Source organism: Salmo salar, chromosome 12 (assembly GCF_965601325.2).
Source record: "Salmo salar chromosome 12, fSalSal1, whole genome shotgun sequence".
NCBI classification, from domain to species: Eukaryota; Metazoa; Chordata; class Actinopteri; order Salmoniformes; family Salmonidae; genus Salmo; species Salmo salar.
Window position 1 is genome coordinate 79,243,520 of NC_138302.1, and position 19,225 is coordinate 79,262,744.

The 19,225-nt window shown below is 42.9% G+C and overlaps 1 protein-coding gene across 3 annotated transcripts in view; it reads right to left on the bottom strand.

The window, feature by feature from the left end:
- The window catches only part of cadpsa (Ca2+-dependent activator protein for secretion a), a 153,164-nt gene that overhangs the window by 81,822 nt on the left and 52,117 nt on the right, over positions 1–19,225 (bottom strand). For all 3 annotated transcript variants that reach the window (XM_014133443.3, XM_014133441.3, XM_082959316.1), the window contains exons 7-10: positions 14,140–14,251; positions 13,778–13,917; positions 8,408–8,474; positions 2,906–3,014 (exon numbers count right to left, since the gene is read on the bottom strand). In XM_014133443.3, coding sequence (XP_013988918.2) covers positions 2,906–3,014; positions 8,408–8,474; positions 13,778–13,917; positions 14,140–14,251 — 428 coding nt within the window. The remainder of the gene's footprint in view (positions 1–2,905; positions 3,015–8,407; positions 8,475–13,777; positions 13,918–14,139; positions 14,252–19,225) is intronic.

The window sequence follows — 19,225 nt, forward strand, 5'->3', positions numbered from 1 at the left end:
GCAAAGCAATCAAATAAGCCAAACGTCAGTATAGAGATAAAGTGGAGTCGCAATTCAACGGCTCAGACACGAGACGTATGTGTTAGGGACTACAGACAATCATGGACTACTAAAGGAAAACCAGCCACGTCGCCGAGACCAACATCTTGCTTCCAGACAGGCTAAACACATTCTTCGCACACTTTGAGGATAACACAGAGCCACTGACGCAGCCTGCTACCAAGGACTGTGGGCTCTCCTTCTCCGTGGCCGATGTGAGTAACACATTTAAATGTGTTAACCCTCGCAAGGTTGCTGGTCCAGACGACATCCCTAGCTGCGTCCTCAGAGCATGTGCAGACCAGCTGGCTGGTGTGTTTTCGGGCATATTCAATCTCTCCCTATCCCAGTCTGCTGTCCCCACATACTTCAGGATGGCCACCATTGCACCTGTACCCAATAAGGAAAAGGTAACTGAACTTAATGACTATAGCCCCATAGCACTCACCTGTCATCATGAAGTGCTTTGAGAGACTAGTCAAGGATCATATCACCTCTACCTTACCTGCCACCCTAGACCCACTTCAATTTGCTTACCACCCCAATAGATCCACAAACGATGCAATCGTCATCACTCTGCACACTGCCCTATCCCATCTGGACAGGAGGAATACCTATGTAAGAATGTTGTTTATTGACTATTGCTCAGCATTCAACACCATAGTACCCTCCAAGCTCATCAAGCTCGAGGCCCTGGGTCTTAACCCTGCCCTGTGCAACTGTGTCCTGGACTTCCTGATGGGCCGCCCCCAGGTTGTTTAAGGTAGGAAATCATCACCTCCACTCCGCTGATCCTCAACACTGGGGCCCCACAAGAGTGCGTACTCAGCCCCATCCTGTACTCCCTGTTCACCCATGACTGCGTGGCCAAGCATGCCTCCAACTCAATCATCAAGTTTGCAGACGACACAACAATAGTAGGCTTGATTACCAACAGCGACGAGACAGCCTACAGGGAGGAGGTGAGGGCTCTGGGAGTGTGGTGCCTGGAAAATAACCTCTCACTCAACGTCAACAAAACAAAGGAGATGATCGTGGAATTCAGGAAACAGCAGAGGGTGCACCCCCCTATCTACATCGACGGGACTGCAGTGGAGAAGGTGGAAAGCTTCAAGTTCCTTGGTATACACATCACTGACAAACTGAAATTAACCACCCACACAGACAGTGTGGTGAAGAAGGCTCAACAGAGCCTCTTCAACCTCAGGAGGCAGAAGAAATTTGTCTTGTCACCTAAAACCCTCACAAAATGTTACAGATGCACAATTGAAAGCATCCTGTCAAGCTGTATCACCGCCTGGTACGGCAACTGCACCGCCCGCAACCGTAAGGCTCTCCAGAGGGTGGTGCGGTCTGCCCAACGCATTACCCGGGGGCAAACTATCCGCCCTCCAGAACACCTACAGCACCCGATGTCACAGGAAGGCCAAAAAGATCATCAAGGACATCAACCACCTGAGCCACTGCCTGTTCACCTCGTTATCATCCAGAAGGCGAGGTCAGTACAGGTGCATCAAAGCTGGGGCCGAGAGACTGAAAACCAGCTTCTATTTCAAGGCTATCAGACTGTTAAACAGCCATCACTAGCACATTAGAGGCTGCTGCCTATAGGCATAGACTAGGAATCACTGGCCACTTTAAGGAATGGAACACTAGTCACTTTAATAATGTTTACATATCTTGCATTACTCAACTCATATGTATATACTGTTCTTTTTTCTATAATATTCTACTGTATCTTAGTCAGTTCTGCTCTGACAACGCTCGTCCATATGTATATAGTCTTAATTTATTCCTACTTAGATTTGTGTGTACTAGGTATATGTTGTGTAATTTGTTCGATATTACTTGTTAGATATTACTGCACTGTCGGAGCTAGAAGCACAAGCATTTCACTACACCGGCAATAACATGTATGTCACCAATAAAATTTGATTTGATTAGTCTTCCCAGTTCTAACCTTTCTGCCTGTCCTGACCCTAATCTTGCCTGCCATCCTGTACCTGCCTGACTCTGATTTGGATTACAACTCTTTACCTGCCTTGATTTAGCATTTGCCTGTCCCTTGTATTATAATAAACTCTGAGACTCATACTGTCTGCCTCCTGTGTCTGCATCTGTGTCACGTCCTGACCATAGAAAGCTGTTATTTTCTATGGTAGAGTAGGTCAGGGCGTGACAGTTTTTTTTCTTCTAGTTTAGATTTTCTATGTTATGTTATGTTCTAGTTTTTGTATTTCTATGTTGTTGTTTTTTGGGATGATCTCCAATTAGAGGCAGCTGGATATCGTTGTCTCTAATTGGAGATCATACTTAAGTAGTTTTTCCCACCTGGGTTTGTGGGAGATTGTTTTTGAGTTAGTGTATGTTTCACCTCTTCGTCACGGATTGTTGTTCTTTAGTTTATTTGTATGTATTGCATAGTTTCACAGTTTAATAAACAAAATGTGGAATGATACACACGCTGCGCTTTGGTCTGCTCCTTCATCATACGACAACCGTGACAATCTGGGTCTTAACTGATTATGTCAAGGCTCAGGCTAACTCAAGCTAACGTTTTGTAATTTTAGTACACCATTTTTTGTTTATCATGATTAAATCGCAGTTTGTCTGAAAGCGGTCAAAATAAACTAAAAACATCCAAAATATATAATCAAAAACATCAGTGATGTCAAAACAATTTGACATTGAGGTTAAAGAAAGTGTCCTTTGTCAAATTAAATGATTTTGCTAACCGTTACTTGGGACAAAATCAATTAATATTCAGCAAATTCTGAATTAGCGATTCATTGTGATTAATTACAACAATCCATTGGTGAACCCGATTGCATTTTTTTATTGTTTTACAGCCCCAGTTGTGTGTTACCTGGCTGAGGGTCGGTGTAGTCTACAGTGTAGCCGTCCAGTGTGAGCAGCTCCACAGGCTCTGCCTTCTTCTCTCTGTAGCTGCACATGGCAAAGGTATACTGGCTCACCTGCACCACAAAGAGAGGGGACAGAGGGCTACTATTAGTTACTGTACATTTTATTCATAGTACTACTCCAGCTGCCATTTACCTGGTACTTCTCACAATAATGCATAATACCAATGAGTACAGGGACCCCAGAAATGTAATAGAATTGGTAAACTGCTTAGTAATTACTATGTAACTACAATTGTAGAATACCAGGTAAATAAAAAAGAGAGCATAATATCTTATCAGTTGTCCTTAACCCCATTGTGCTTCAACTCTCACAGATGACACATTTTCACTAACCCAGGCATTGGACCACTTGTTCGTGATAACCAACCGGGATTAATAGGTTAATGAGCCAATAACCAGGCATAAATGGTCACCAGATGCTGGTCAAGATAGGCATATGGGAAAACAATCTGTGTATGTGTGTGTGTATATGCATTAGTGAACGTGTGTGTGTGTGTGAGAGAGAGAGTATGGGAGGGGTAAGTGACAGCTGTGTTGCCCACTCTTGAACCTCTTTTCAGTAATGTGTGTGAGTGTGAGTGGGTATACAAGGATAATCACATTATAATTAGATGAATGAAGTGGCCAAGCCAGGGGAAGAGGGGCTGGTTCAAGCTCGGTTCATGGCTGGTGGAGAGACTGTAACAATGTACAGTGCCTTCAGAAAGTATTCATCCCCCTTGACTTATTCCATATTCTGTTGCGTTACAGACGGAATTCTAAATGGATTTAAAAAAACATCTCACCCATCAACATACAATACCCCTTAATGACAAAGTAAAAACATGTTTTTAGAAATGTTTGCAAATTTATTGAAGATGAAATACAGAAACATCTCATTTACATACAAGTAAATATTCACACCCCTAAGTCTGTACATGTTAGATTCACCTTTGTCAGTGATTACAAATGTGAGTCTCCTGGGTAATTCTCTAAGAGCTTTGCATACCCGATATTGTACAATATTTTCCCATTATTATTTTCAAAATTCTTCAAGCTCTGTCAAATTGGTTGTTGAGCATTGCTAGAAAGCCATATTTAGGTCTTGCCATAGATTTTCAAGTAGATTTAAGTCAAAACTGTAACTCGGCCACTCAGGAACATTCACTGTCTTCTTGGTAAGCAACTCCAGTGTCGATTTGGCCTTATGTTTTAGGTTATTGTCCTGCTGAAAGGTGAATTCCTCTCCCAGTGTCTGTCGGAAATTAGACTGAGACAGGCTTTCCTCTAGGATGTTGCCTGTGCTTAGCTCCATTCCGTTTCTTTTTTATCCTGAAAAACTACCCAGTCCTTAACAACTACAAGCATTCCCATAACATGATGCAGCCACCACTATGTTTTTGCCACAAACATAGCACTTTGTATTCAGAACAAAAAGTGAATTGCTTTGCCACATTCTTTGCAGTATTACTTTAGTGCCTTGTTGCAAACAGGATGCATGTTTTGGAATATTTTTTATTCTGTACAGGCTTCCTTCTTTTCACTCTGTCAATTAGGTTAGTATTGTGGAGTAACTATAATGTTGTTGATCAATCCTCAGTTTTCTCCTATCACAGCCATTAAACTCTGTAACTGGCCTCATGGTGATACACCATCCAATGTTATTTATTTTTTAATATATTTTTTTACATTTAACATTTATTTAACTAGGCAAGTCAGTTAATAACAAATTCTTATTTACAATGACGGCCTACCCCAAAGTGTAAGTAATAACGTTACCATGCTTGAAAGGATATTCAATATCTGCTTTTTAAAAATGTTACCCATCTACCAATAGGTGCCCTTCTATGTGAGGCATTGGAAAACCTCCCTGGTATTTGCGGTTGAATCTGTGTTTGAAATTCACTGCTCGACTGAGGGACCTTACAGATAATTGTATGTGTGGGGTACATAGATGAGGTAGTCATTTAAAATGTAAAATAATGTTAAACACTATTATTGCACACAGAGTGAGTCCATGCAACTTATGTGACTTGTTAAGCAAATCTTTACTCCTGAACTTATTTAGGCTTTCATAACGAAGGGGTTGAATACTTACTGACTCAATAAATTTCAGCTTTTCATTTATTAGTTAATTTGTAAACATTTCTAAAAACATAATTCCACTTTGATATTATGGGGTATTGTGTGTAGGCAGGTGACAAAAAAAAATCACAATTTAAGAAAGGCTTAATTCAGGCCGTAACACAACAAAATGTGGAAAAAGTCAAGGGGTGTGACTACTTTCTAAAGGCACTGTATGTTTCCATGAACAGCAACATGGTGCGAGTGTGCATGTGTGCTTTAAAAGTAACTCATGTCGATGAGAGAGAGAAGAGAGTGAGTATTTATGTTCTTGTGAATGTAGAGTATGCATCTATCCAGTGCTGATACAGTGATATTCTGGATTATTATGTTATTCTGCTACAGACAGGGACAGAGAGAGGTGGAGAGAGGGGATCAGAGAGTAAGGGGGCGGGTGGTCAGGGTGCTGTTGCTGGGGCCGTTGCCAGGGCGGGGTTATGGCCCTGACTCTGTCACTCAGCGTGGACAGACGAGTGCGGGAGTGACACCCTGTCACAAGAGATGGGAGCCTGACTGCTAGGTGCCAGTCATGCCAGGGCAACCCGCGGATCCCGGCCAATCCTGCACCATTGTCACCTCTGCTGCAAGTGGCAGCTCTCACTGGCTGCAGCCTGCCTCTGTGTGACAACAGAGATTCACTGTCAGGGCACTGATGAGGCCCCGGGTGGAGCTCGCTGGGCCGCTGGGACACTACCCAACTTCACGGTGCCCACTTGCCTTCGGGACGTCACTGGGGCACATCAGAACTCCCCCTCTCTCCTTCCTACCCCCTCGCCTGCCTCTCTCTCTCTCTCCTACCACTTCCCTGTTACGTCCCCTTGCCTGTTAAAGTTTGGGCCTGTCTGGACCAGGCAAGATAGATAGACACAGAGATAGACACAGAGACAGACACAGAGACAGACACAGAGACAGACCTGCTGTCAAACTGACCGTTAAAGGATTCTAAAACACTTGGCTCCCTGATTACCCTACATGCTTTGCTCTTATAACCTTGTTATTGTTGAGAGTCTGTCTATACATTGGATTGTTTGATGGGTGGGGTGGGGCTGGGGGGCAGACCAGAGATGTGATCAATGTGGTTGTTTGTCAGGGAGGGGATCACTGGGTATGAAAGTTGTCATAATCAACTGCTTAATAACTTTACTCCAGAGCTAGTGCACAGCAGCAGAGAGAGAGAGAGAGCGAGAACGAGAAAGAGAGAGAGAAAAGAGCACGAGAGAGAGGGGAAGTGAACAGAGAGTGGAAAAAGAAAAGAGAGAGTGAAAGAAGGAGGGAGGGAGAAAGACTAAGAGTGCAGAGGGGAGCTGAGTGAGAGAGTGGCTGCTGCCAGCTGTGTTGGAGGGCAGCCTCCAGACTGCTGAATAATTAGACTTCACTTTGCATTATAAAAAACTGGTTTATGGCTCCAATCTGTTCTGTTGAGCAGGGACATGGCAGGGCATTCAACTAGCCAGCTACCACTACAGGCAGGATTAACTCTGTCTGAACGGGGTTAGGGTAGGAGGAGGAAGTGGCAAGAGTTGGGGAGGAAGCCAATAAGTGTGATCCTTCGACTCTTAATTTCGTTCAAACACAGTTTCACAGGTTTAGAGTGGCATTTTTGCTTCTCGTGATGGGATGGTTCAGCGGAGCTCGACGGCTTTGATAGCGATGCTTTCCACTTTCACTGGGTATGAAAGGGACTTATCACACAGGAATGGGGGTTACATGGCATGAACCATCATGACAGCCACCTGGTGGGATGTTCAACCCTGACTCGTTCTTGTTCTCTGGCACATCTAGCGTGTTTACAGTGTCTTAGTTATGACAGATGTACTCCTGTAGAACGCTGTTGATGACGTGTTGTTAGCGTGTTGCTGCCATGTTTCATGGGTGATGCCAGCGTCCGTCACCCAGCCCTGTAAATTATCTACTCACTCCATGTAATTAACAACTCATGAATAATTCAACAGGAAATTAATCTCTGAAATAAATACCCCCCAGTGTAAGCTGTGCTATTTATGAGTATCATGGCAAATGTCAATCAAACGGCATTTAGCATGCGTGTGTGTACCAGACCTGGGTTCAATTACTAATTACTTTCACATGCATTTCAAAGTAAGTTTTCAGAATATTTTTTGTTGTTGAAAAGACAAGTAGTTGGAAACTCATGGAAAGTATTGTCATGTATGTGAAAATACAAAAATAGCCTGACTCAAATACACTCCCATGCATTTAACCCAGGTATTTAAAAATAGTATTTTAAAATACTGTCAAATAGTAGGCTATTTTTATAGAATTATTAGAAAATACTTTCAAATACTTCCAATAGAAGTAGTTGATTCGGGCCACTCAAAAACACAGAATATAATAATCGAATAATCAAATACACATCTGGTGTGCACACCACATTTGGCATGCAGCTGATGTGAACTTGCTGTTTATGAAGTTATTTCACAGGAGGAGGGTTGAACATCACAGAGTGCTGATTGTGAATCTCATCCACAGTAATTAACACAGCTAACTCATAACAAACTCTGAAATACACCCAAACATTTTGTTTCTCACTGAAATTATTAATTTATATTTCATATGCAGTACCAGTCAAAAGTTTGGACACACCTACTTATTGAAGGGTTTTTCTTTATTTTTACTATTTTCTACATTGTAGAATAATAGTGAACACATCAAACTATGAAATAACACATATTTCATCACAACATCAATCTACAAACGTACAAATACATTTGAGTCCAACATAACACGAATAGAGTATTGAATACTTACACGTGACTTAACATAATAAAAACAGAAGCAAGAAAATGTTTTACAAATCAAATTATACACAAACATAGGACATGCATGATGTCTATCTATCTCTCTATGACACATACTGACACACAACAGTCACACAAAAACACACACTTCATCTCACTGTCATAAACAAACAAGCATCCTTTCTCTCCAAGAAACACACCCACACACACAGTGGCAGTCTATTGACCGGTATTTGTCACATGCTGTATGTATAGCTGGGAGCAAGTGAGAGGAGCATTCCGTGGGCTCTTTTAGCTGCGAGTGCTAGGCCAGCCAGCGTACACTCTGGTTTGTCAATCGCCTGTCAACTCCTCGCCCTGAGACATATCCTCCCGAACACAGAGGAGACTGCATAATGCTCCAAATGATGCACAAAAAATGGCTGCTACAGCTACAAAGCTTCTGACAAGAACTGTATTAGACCTTTATCACTCCAGTCAACTAGATGAAGACACGTACTACAGCTTGACAGTTAAAACACATAACATATCACTTATGGGCTAGTGCTGACCATGGTTATTTAGTTGTAAGTATTTTGTTCTTACCTGCACCAAGACATAGAATCTCTTCTTCCATCTCTTCCACACATTTTTACCAATAGCCCATAGGTACCTAAGTAAACAAAACCAATGGTTTAACATCAGGTTATGTGGACAATGGTGGATGTCCTTTCTACAGAGGATGCTTTACAATATTCCATTTTGTGTTGCATCATTTTGTCCTGGAGAAGTGGCATGCTAAAAAAGCATACGCATTTGTTTATGTTACAATACTATGGCTAAGGACTGTTCTTATGCACGACGCAACGCGGAGTGCCTTGATACAGACCTTAGCCATAGTATATGGGCAATATACCACAAACACCCGAGGTGCCTTATTGCTATTATAAACTGGTTACCAACGTAATTAGAGCAGTAAAAATAAATGTTGTCATACCCATGGTATACGGTCTGATATACCATGGCTGTCAGCCAATCAGCATTCAGGGCTCGAACCATCCAGTTTATGATGATAAATATACAAAACATTATGAACACCTGTTCTTTCCATGACATAGACTGACCAGGTGAATCCAGGTAAAATCTATGATCCCGTATTGATGTCACTTGTTAAATCCACTTCAATCAGTGTACAGTCCTGGCCAAAAGTTTTGAGAATGACACAAATATTAGTTTTCACAAAGTCTGCTGCCTCAGTTTGTATGATGGCAATTTGCAATTATTCCAGAATGTTATGAAGAGTGATCAGATGAATTGCAATTAATTTCAAAGTCCCTCTTTGCCATGCAAATTAACTGAATCCCCCAAAAACATTTCCACTGCATTTCAGCCCTGCCACAAAAGGACCAGCTGACATCATGTCAGTGATTCTCTCGTTAACACAGGTGTGAGTGATGACAAGGACAAGGCTGGAGATCACTCTGTCATGCTGATTGAGTTCGAATAACAGACTGGAAACTTCAAAAGGAGGGTGGTGCTTGGAATCATTGTTCTTCCTCTGTCAAATATGGTTACCTGCAAGGAAACACGTGCCGTCATTATTGCTTTGCACAAAAAGGGCTTCACAGGCAAGGATATTGCAGCCAGTAAGATTGCACCTAAATCAACCATTTATCGGATCATCAAGAACTTCAAGGAGAGCGGTTCAATTGTTGTGAAGAAGGCTTCAGGGCGCCCAAGAAAGTCCAGCAAGCGCCAGGACCATCTCCTAAAGTTGATTCAGCTGCGGGGTCGGGGCACCACCAGTACAGAGCTTTCTCAGGAATGGCAGCAGGCAGGTGTGAGTGCATCTGCACGCACAGTGAGGCAAAGACTTTTGGAGGATGGCCTGGTGTCAAGAAGGGCAGCAAAGAAACCACTTCTCTCCAGGAAAAACATCAGGGACAGACTGATATTCTGTAAAAGGTACAGGGATTGGACTGCTGAGGACTGGGGTAAAGTCATTTTCTCTGATGAATCCCCTTTCTGATTGTTTGGGGCATCCGGAAAAAAGCTTGTCCGGAGAAGACAAGGTGAGCGCTACCATCAGTCCTGTGTCATGCCAACAGGAAAGCATCCTGAGACCATTCATGTGTGGGGTTGCTCCTCAGCCAATTTTGCTTAAGAACACAGTCATGAATAAAGAATGGTACTAACACATCCTCCGAGAGCAACTTCTCCCAACCATCTCCCAACCATCCAGGAACAGTTTGGTGACGAACAATGCCTTTTCCAGCATGATGGAGCACCTTGCCATAAGGCAAAAGTGATAACTAAGTGGCTTGGGGAACAAAACATCGATATTTTGGGTCCATGGCCAGGAAACTCCCCAGAGCTTAATCCCATTGAGAACTTGTGGTCAATCATCAAGAGGCGGGTGGACAAACAAAACCCCACAAATTCTGACAAACTCCAAGCATTGATTATGCAAGAATGGACTGCCATCAATCAGGATGTGGCCCAGAAGTTAATTGACAGCATGCCAGGGCGGATTGCAGAGGTCTTGAAAAAGAAGGGTCAACACTGCAAATATTTACTCTTTGCATCAACTTCATGTAATTGTCAATAAAAGCCTTTGACACTTATGAAATGCTTGTAATTATACTTCAGTATTCCATAGTAACATCTGACAAAAATATCTAACGACACTGAGGCAGCAGACTTTGTGAAATGTATATTTGTGTCATTCTCAAAACTTTTGGCCATGACTGTAGATGAAGGGTAGGAGACAGGTTAAAGAAGGATTTTTAAGCCTTGAGACATGGATTGTGTATGTGTGCCATGCTGGGTTTTTCACGCTCAACAGTTTCCTGTGTGTATCAAGAATGATCCACCACCCAAAGGACATCCAGCCAACTTGACACAACTGTGGGAAGCATTGGCGTCAACATGGGCCAGCATCCCTGCGGAACGCTTTCGACACCTTGTAGAGTCCATGCCCCAACAAATTGAGGCTGTTCTGAAGGCAAAAGGGGGTGCAACTCAATATTAGGAAGGTGTTCTTAATGTTTTTAATGTTCTTAATCATCTTGAGCAAATGGAAATTGCAAACAATAACAGAGGTGCTTGTGCTTAGGTTTGCAAAGCTACCGGTCATTTACTAAAGTTACCGGAATCTTCAGAAATGTGGGTAATTAACAGAAAATCTATGGCAATCTATTGTAACTTTGGTAATTTATAATTGAATAACTTTTTATTATTCATATAGAGTATTCATTTATTATATCTTTCTCCATATCTTTCATGAGTATAGTACATAGAACATATGGTTCAAGATAAAAAAAAACATTGAACCATATAGAACATATGGTGGCAGTAATAAACAATGGCAGTAATAAACAATGGCATTATATTCAATTAACTCTGCAACTCTTCCAACTATTGACATTTTTCACAACTGCCACCAGTTTGTCACCAAAACATTGACAACAAATAGATACTGACATAGTAAAATAAACCATCATATGAAACACCAATGGTATTCACCAAGTGTATGGTTTATATATAGGATAATGTTTAACAGCTCTGCCATTCAATTTTTTATTTAAAAATCTTATTTAATTAATTGTACATGTGGTAAGGCCACACGGAGGGCCAGAGATGATTACAGACACCTGTGATAATCTGAAATACCCAAAAGGGCCACTAGATGTCTTGTAATAGATTACATAAAATTCTTGAAACATACCAAAATTCTGGTAGTTTGCAGGTAAACTTTGAAAGTTTCCAGTAATATACACTCCCTTTGCTACCCTACTTGTGCTACAGTAAAATGTCTCTACTGACCTCTAATGGTTAAAAGTTGTTACTGCTACCTTTTACTATGGCAAGGGTTTTAGCACTAGGGCTACCTTGTTTTTTCATGGTTTTAAAGTGGGAAAATAACTGTTTTCTGATATTTACTTAATTCAGAGAAGAACATGGTTTGTGGATGGGAGTGCCATAAATTCTCCTGACACATCCAGAACTCCAGCTACTGTATGTGCCAGTGGACATCCCTACATGAGGGTATGATCACTGCACTCTGGTTTGTTGAGTGCTATCAGTCTTGAGTCTGCGGAAGTCCAGAATGAGTTGTGTTGTTTCTTGTTGTGTTATAAAGAGATCAGAGGATGAAGGAGAAGGAGGGCTTTGGAAAAGAACATCTGAGGGTGAGGACCCCAGCTCTGCCTGCATCTGCCCGCTCTTCCCCCTGGTCGGGCTATGGGTGCCCTGGCTCGCCTCCCTCTGCCTGTGTACCCTCCTATTTAGTTTAGGGGCGTCAGGGCTTGTCGCTCTGAATAAACTAGTGCCCAAGGAGCAGCGGGCAAGGGGGCTGCCAGCAGCCTGCCAGGCAGAGGCTGGTACAGGGAGCTAAGGGCCCCAATGCAGGCTACTGTAGGGCCACCCCAAGAGCAGATCAGGCCCCACAGGCCCTGTACAGGAAGCATATGGAGGAGTGAGTGAGGGAGACAGGCGGAGTGCCTCAAAGCCCAGACACTGGGTAGCACTTAGGCTTCCCCATAGAGTAGGACGTGCACACGTACACACGCAGACACACGCAGACACACACACACACACACACACACACACACACACACACACACACACACACACACACACACACACACACACACACACACACACACACACACACACACACACACACACACACACACACACACACACACACACACACACACACAATGGAGGAGACCGGAGGAAGGGAGGAATGTGACGTTAACATGTCCTTATGTCTCTGAGTTGGTGCTGTCGCATCACTTCTATCACTAGCCATCAAGCTAATCACAATCATTATTTGCTATTTGATCTGGGGTGAGGAGGGTGCCAAGACATTTTACTTGATATCCATTTATGACAGTCAGAGTTCTTACTATTTTTTAATGTTCTCTTTAACTCAATCAATACCAACAGGCTGCAGGCAACATTTGAGTGGTTCTGACCTGGTTTTAAACCCCTCCTGAATCGTGTGTTTGGCCTACAGACTTCCTTTGCTCTGAATCCACCCATAGCAGCCATGCACCTGTACAGTCTACAGAGGCTGTGATATTGAGGAGTTTGTGAGACAAGACACAATACCGAAAACGGTTCTTCTCATGAAAATGTCTCTAAAGTCTGAACAGTTTGAGCTATAAACTATTATGAAAAGCTGAGACTCTATCCTGAAAAGCAGAGACTGTTGTCTGTTTTGCTCTATGAGGCTCACAAGTCGCATAGGACTCGTCAGAAGGTAAGGGTTTTTATATATTTTCGCTCATTTTTCTAGTGACATTAGTCTATAAAACTCATGAATGTAACTTATGTCAAATTGTTTTTCATTTTACTTGTAGCCCTGGTTGTCCTGAAAAGAAAATGGTAAAGCACTTCCCTGTGAGGCAAAATATGAAGGCTGGACAAACGGATACATAACATTTGTGACAAAACCAGGCTGATTTGAACTGATTGGGCCTTAACATGGTACATGTTTGTAGAACTGTAAGGCTATGCACACTTTGTTTATGCAGTGTTTCCCATATATTGCTACAGCTGCAAGAGATATGATTTCCTAGAGGAAACACTGTAATGCCGAGCCCAGGCAATGGAACCTGTACAGAGATGTTTCCATTTCACTCAACACGAACGATGACTGTTTTAAATTGCTGGGGTGAAAGCAGTGAATTACTGAAAGAGAGTACTTTATTATGTAGGCTTGATAAATGCAGTAGCACAATATTTGAAAAAATCTAAAATTGTCAAATGTCACAGTGCCAATTACACAGTAAAAAGTTAAATGTATGTTGAAGATAATAGTTTAAAGGTCAAGATAAACTAAAGGTTGCCTGTTTTGGTCAGTCGATCGTCTCTGTTCTGGAAGTGTGTGTTATGCAGTAATAATCAGTACCACTAGATAGCAGCAAACCATTGTTTGATCTAGAGTTTCAGCGCAAAGTAACTTACCCACAGTGCTTCATGTTTTGTGGTTTGTCCATGCGGATGGCCAGTTTGATCTTCAGGTCACTGTCAGGGCAGCCTTTGGACACGGACATCTTGTGTAGTTCTGACTGTTTGGGACTGTTGGGGGTCGGATGGAGCACAACCTGGAAGCACAATGGCACACCCAGTATACCTATTATACAAGTCAAGTCATAGATAAAGCACACAGTCATGTAAGGTTGTATCAATGTATATGTCTATGTATATGTATGATAGTATCAATGTATACACCATATTCATGTCAAAGTAGCAACCGTTTTGAAATGTGAAAAATTAGTTTGCTGCCAATTATGCCTATCTCTGGCTCCAGTCGTGTAGGCTCTTACCCTGCCCAGCTCTTTGTCCTCCAGGGCCAGTACTCCTGTGCTCTCAGTAAACAGCTTCACCTTTACGGCTGGCAGGGGGTGTGTGGTGGTGAAGTCCCCCTGGGTCCCCCAGCTGGAACACACACAAGACCACAGGGAGAGACAAGGGTTAAATAGTGACATGATATATTTGACATGGAAAATGGTGTCTTGCTGCTCTGTTACAGATCATTTATTAATCACACATTTAATCTTTTCACAGAAGAGGGAGAAGAGAATTTATATGTTTAAATCCACTTTATTGAATCAAGACCCTACACTACAGTAGTGAGGAGAGAGCAAGAGCAAGCGAGTGTGTGTGTGTGTGTGTGTGTGTGTGTGTGTGTGTGTGTGTGTGTGTGTGTGTGTGTGTGTGTGTGTGTGTGTGTGTGTGTGTGTGTATGACAAACCCGGTGTATTCAGAAGACACATTCTGAGGAAGAGATAGCACAGGGAAACCTTGACAGCACAAGCACTATTACATAATTCCTTGATCACTCAACATGCCTTTGGGATGCATCACAACCATCTGTGAACTAGCTCCAAGCTGTGAGGTGTTTCTGTGTGTGTCATTTCGCAGTGATGGGCTGCATCTCCTTTCTCTGTGGTCTTACAGTATATCTGTGAAGAATATCCCGTTTTACACTTAAGTCCTGTACTTACGGCAGTTACCATCTATGAAGCATTTCCCTGATGTGATGGATCCACAGTGTGAGTATTCCTTTGTAACGTTTAACTTCCCTGGGCTAGGTGGGACGATCGACCCTGTGAACCGATCGACCCTGTGATAAAGTCTACAGACAGATGAGACCAGGGTCGGCTGGGGATGGGCAGAGGTGGGAGCAACCTGGCCGGTCGCTGACGTGAATACTTGCTTTGGGCACAGATGGAACAGGCCCGCAGCAAAGGATCTCACATCCTCCATCATGTTGGGCCACCAGAATTACCGCCTCAGAAACTCCAGTGTCCAATTAACCCCTGGATGCCCAGTTAATTTATAGGAGTGTCCCCATTGCAGTACTCGGGACCGGGCTGATCACGGAACGTAAAGTCTGTTAGTGGGTCCCGGCAGGGTCCCGAGGTAAACAAGGTAAACAAACGAGGTAAACAAAGCCTTTACGTTCCGCGATCAGCCTGGTCCCGAGTACTACAGTACACAATGTGTGAGCTGGGGATGATGGACTCGGGGTCCCTCTCCTCGTTAGAGACATCATGTTGGCGGGACAGGGCGTCTGCCTTCTGATTCTTGGATCCCGGGTGAAAGGCTAGTGTGAATACGAACCTGTTAAAAAAACAGAGCCGACCTAGCCTGGCGAGCGTTCAACCTCTTGGCTTTCAGAAAGGAGACCAAGTTCTTATGGTCCGTCCAGATCACAAAAGGATGAGGTGCCCTCTCCAACCAGTGTCTCCACCCCTCAAGAGCCAACTTAACTGCCAAGAGCTCCTGATTGTCTACATCGTATTTGCGTTCCGCTGGCGAGAACCGCTTGGAGAGAAAGGCTCATGGGTGCAGTTTCTTGTCCTTCTCGTTCTGCTGTGAAAGGACCGCCCCTGCTCTGAGGCATGCACCTCCACCACAAAAGGACGAGTCGGATCAGGATGAACGAGGATGGTCCAGAGGTGAAAAGTCCCTTCAGCTCCATGAATGCCCTGTCAGCCTCGTAGGTCCAGCAAAAACGGGTCTGGGACTTGCGGGTTAGGACCATGAGAGGCGCTGCGACCGCACAAAAGTTAACTATAAAACGGCTGTAAAAATTGGCAAACCCAAGGAACTGCTGGTCCTGCTTGAGTGAGGTTGGACGGGGCCAGTCGGCGACAGCCTCAATCTTTATGTGGTCCATTTGGATGCCTGCCTTCTTGTGACCCAGGAAGGAAACCTGGGATACGTGGAACTCACATTTCTCTATCTTGACATATAGTTTACTCTGCAGGAAGCGTCTCAGGACTTTGCGGACATGCAGTATGTGTTCCGGAAGGGTCTTGCCTAATTTGTCAAGTCGGCTAGATACAGTTGAAGTCGGAAGTTTACATCATTAAAACTCATTTTTCAACCAGTCCACAAATTTCTTGTTAACAAACTATAGTTTTGGCAAGTCGGTTAGGAAATCTACTTTGTGCATGACAAGTAATTTTTCCAGTAATTGCTTACAGACAGATTATTTCACTTATAATTCACTGTATCACAATTCCAGTGGGTCAGAAGTTTACATACACTAAGTTAACAGCGCCTTTAAACAGCTTATGTCATAGCTTTAGAAACTTCTGATAGGCTAATTTACATAATTTGAGTCAATTGGAGGTGTACCTGTGGATGTATTTCAAGGCCTACCTTCAAACTCAGTGCCTCTTTGCTTGACATCATGGGAAAATCAAAAGAAAACAGCCAAGACCTCAGAAAAATATTTATAGACCTTCATGAGTTTGGAAATTGCTCCCAAGGATGAACCAAACGCCTGAAGGTACCACGTTCATCTGTACAAACAATAGTACGCAAGTATAAACACCATGGGACCACGTAGCCGTCATACCGCTCAGGAAGGAGACGCATTCTGTCTCCTACAGATTAACGTACTTTCGTGCAAAAAGTGCAAATCAATCCCAGAACAACAGCAAAGGACCTTGTGAAGATGCTGGAGGAAACAGGTACATAAGTGTCTGTATCCACAGTAAAACAAGTCCTATATCAAAATAACCTGAAAAGCCACTCAGCAAGGACGAAGTCACTGCTCCAAAACCGCCATAAAAAAGCCAGACTACGGTTTGCAACTGCACATGGGGACAAAGATCGTACTGTTTGGAGAAAAGTCCTCTGGTCTGATGAAACAAAAATAGAACTGTTTGGCCATAATGAGCATCGTTATGTTTGGAGGACAAAGGGGGAGGCTTGCAAGCCGAAGAACACCATCCCAACCGTAAAGCACGGGGGTTTCAGCATCATGTTGTGGGGGTGCTTTGCTGCAGGAGGGACTGGTGCACTTCACAAAATAGATTGCATCATGAGGCGGAAAAATTATGTGGATATATTGAAGCAACATCTCAAGACATCAATAGGAAGTTAAAGCTTGGTCGCAAATGGGTCTTCCAAATGGACAATGACCCCAAGCATACTTCCAAGTTGTGGCAAAATGGCTAATGGACAACAAAGTCAAGGTATTGAAGTAGCCATGACAAAGCCAGGACCTCAATCCTATAGAAAATTTGTGGGCAGAACTGAAAAAGTGTGTGCGAGCAAGGAGGCCTACAAACCTGACTCGGTTACACCAGCTCTGTCAGGAGCAATGGGACGAAATTCACCCAACTTATTGTGGGAAGCTTGTGGAAGGCTACCCGAAATGTTTGACCCAAGTTAAACAATTTCAAGGCAATGCTACCAAATATTAATTGGTATATGTAAACTTCTGACCCACTGGGAATGTGATGAAAGAAATAAAAGCTGAAATAAATCATTCTCTCTGCTGTTATTCTGAAATGTCACATTCTTAAAATAAAGTGGTGATCCTAACTGACCTAAGACAGGGAATTTTAACTAGGATTAAATGTTAGGAATTGTGAAAAACGGAGTTTAAATGTATTTGGCTAAGGTGTATGTAAACTTTCGACTTCAACTGTACTTCATTTCAACTCACAAAATACCTCATATATTGGTGTAACATGTCACGAATCATAGTTTAAAACCGTTAATCATAGATTTACTGATCCAGATTTAAAATTAAGTGGTGCAACACATTCCTGATGAATTATAAACCTAGTTTCACAAAACCTAGATCAGCTTTAATCCTAGATTAATTTAAACCATGTTGGTGCAACCCACCCTATGACTCTGAATGGTTCAGCTGAAATGGTAAATGACAAGCATTGAACAGATTTGGTGTCCAATTAATCATACTTCATTCCACCATACCACATACTAACACACTTAAACACACAAAGTCGGTCACCATTCAAACAATTAATGATGTCTAAAACATTGATGGCTGGGAGAGGGGTGAGCCCTGCACCCTCACTCCTGGACAAATACATTAATGTGTACAGCAGGGGCTCAAGTGGCTAATTAGAGAGCGGCAATCAGGGAAGAATAAATAAACATTGCACCTACTGTGTATCATTGACCTTGACTTCTATAAACACACACCCTTGTAAAAACAGTAGAGTTGTCGTTAGAAGGTAGTTGGGTTTTCCTCTGTAATCTAGTTGGGTACTCGTCTGTAATCTAGTTGGGTACTCCTCTGTAATCTAGTTGGGTTTTCCTCTAATCTAGTTGGGTTTTCCTCTAATCTAGTTGGGTTTTCCTCTAATCTAGTTGGGTTTTCCTCTAATCTAGTTGGGTTTTCCTCTAATCTAGTTAGGTTGTTCTCTGTAATCTATACTGAACAAAAATATAAACGCAACATGCAACAATTTTACAGAAAATCTATCAATTGAAATAAATTCATTAGGCCCTAATCTATGGATTTCACATGACTGGGCAGGGGTGCAGCGATGGGTGGGCCTTGGAGGGCATAGACCCACCCACTTGGGAGCCAGGCCCGGCCAATCATAATGAGTTTTTCCCCACAAACAGGCTTTATTACAGACAGAAATAGTCCTGTTTCATCAGCTGTCCGGGTGGCTGGTCTCAGACGATCCCGCAGGTGTAGAAGCCGGATGTGGAAGTCCTGGTCTGGCGCGGTTACATGTGGCCTACGGTTGAGGCCGGTTGGACATACTACCAAATTCTCTAAAACGACGTTGGAGGCAGTTTATGGTAGAGAAATGAACATTAAATTCTCTGGCAACAGCTCTGGTGGACATTCCTGCAGTCAGCATGCCAATTGCACACCTACTCAAATTTAAGACATCTGTGCCATTGTGTTTGTTTGACAAAACTGCACATTTTAGAGTGGCCTTTTATTGTCCCCAGTACAAAGTGCACCTGTGTAATTATCATGCTGTTTAATCAGCTTCTTGATATGCCACACCTGTCCGGTGGATGGATTATCTTGGCAAAGGAGAAATGCTCACTAACAGGGATGTAAACAAATTTGTGCACAAAATTTGAGAGAAATACGGATCTTACATTGCAGCTCAT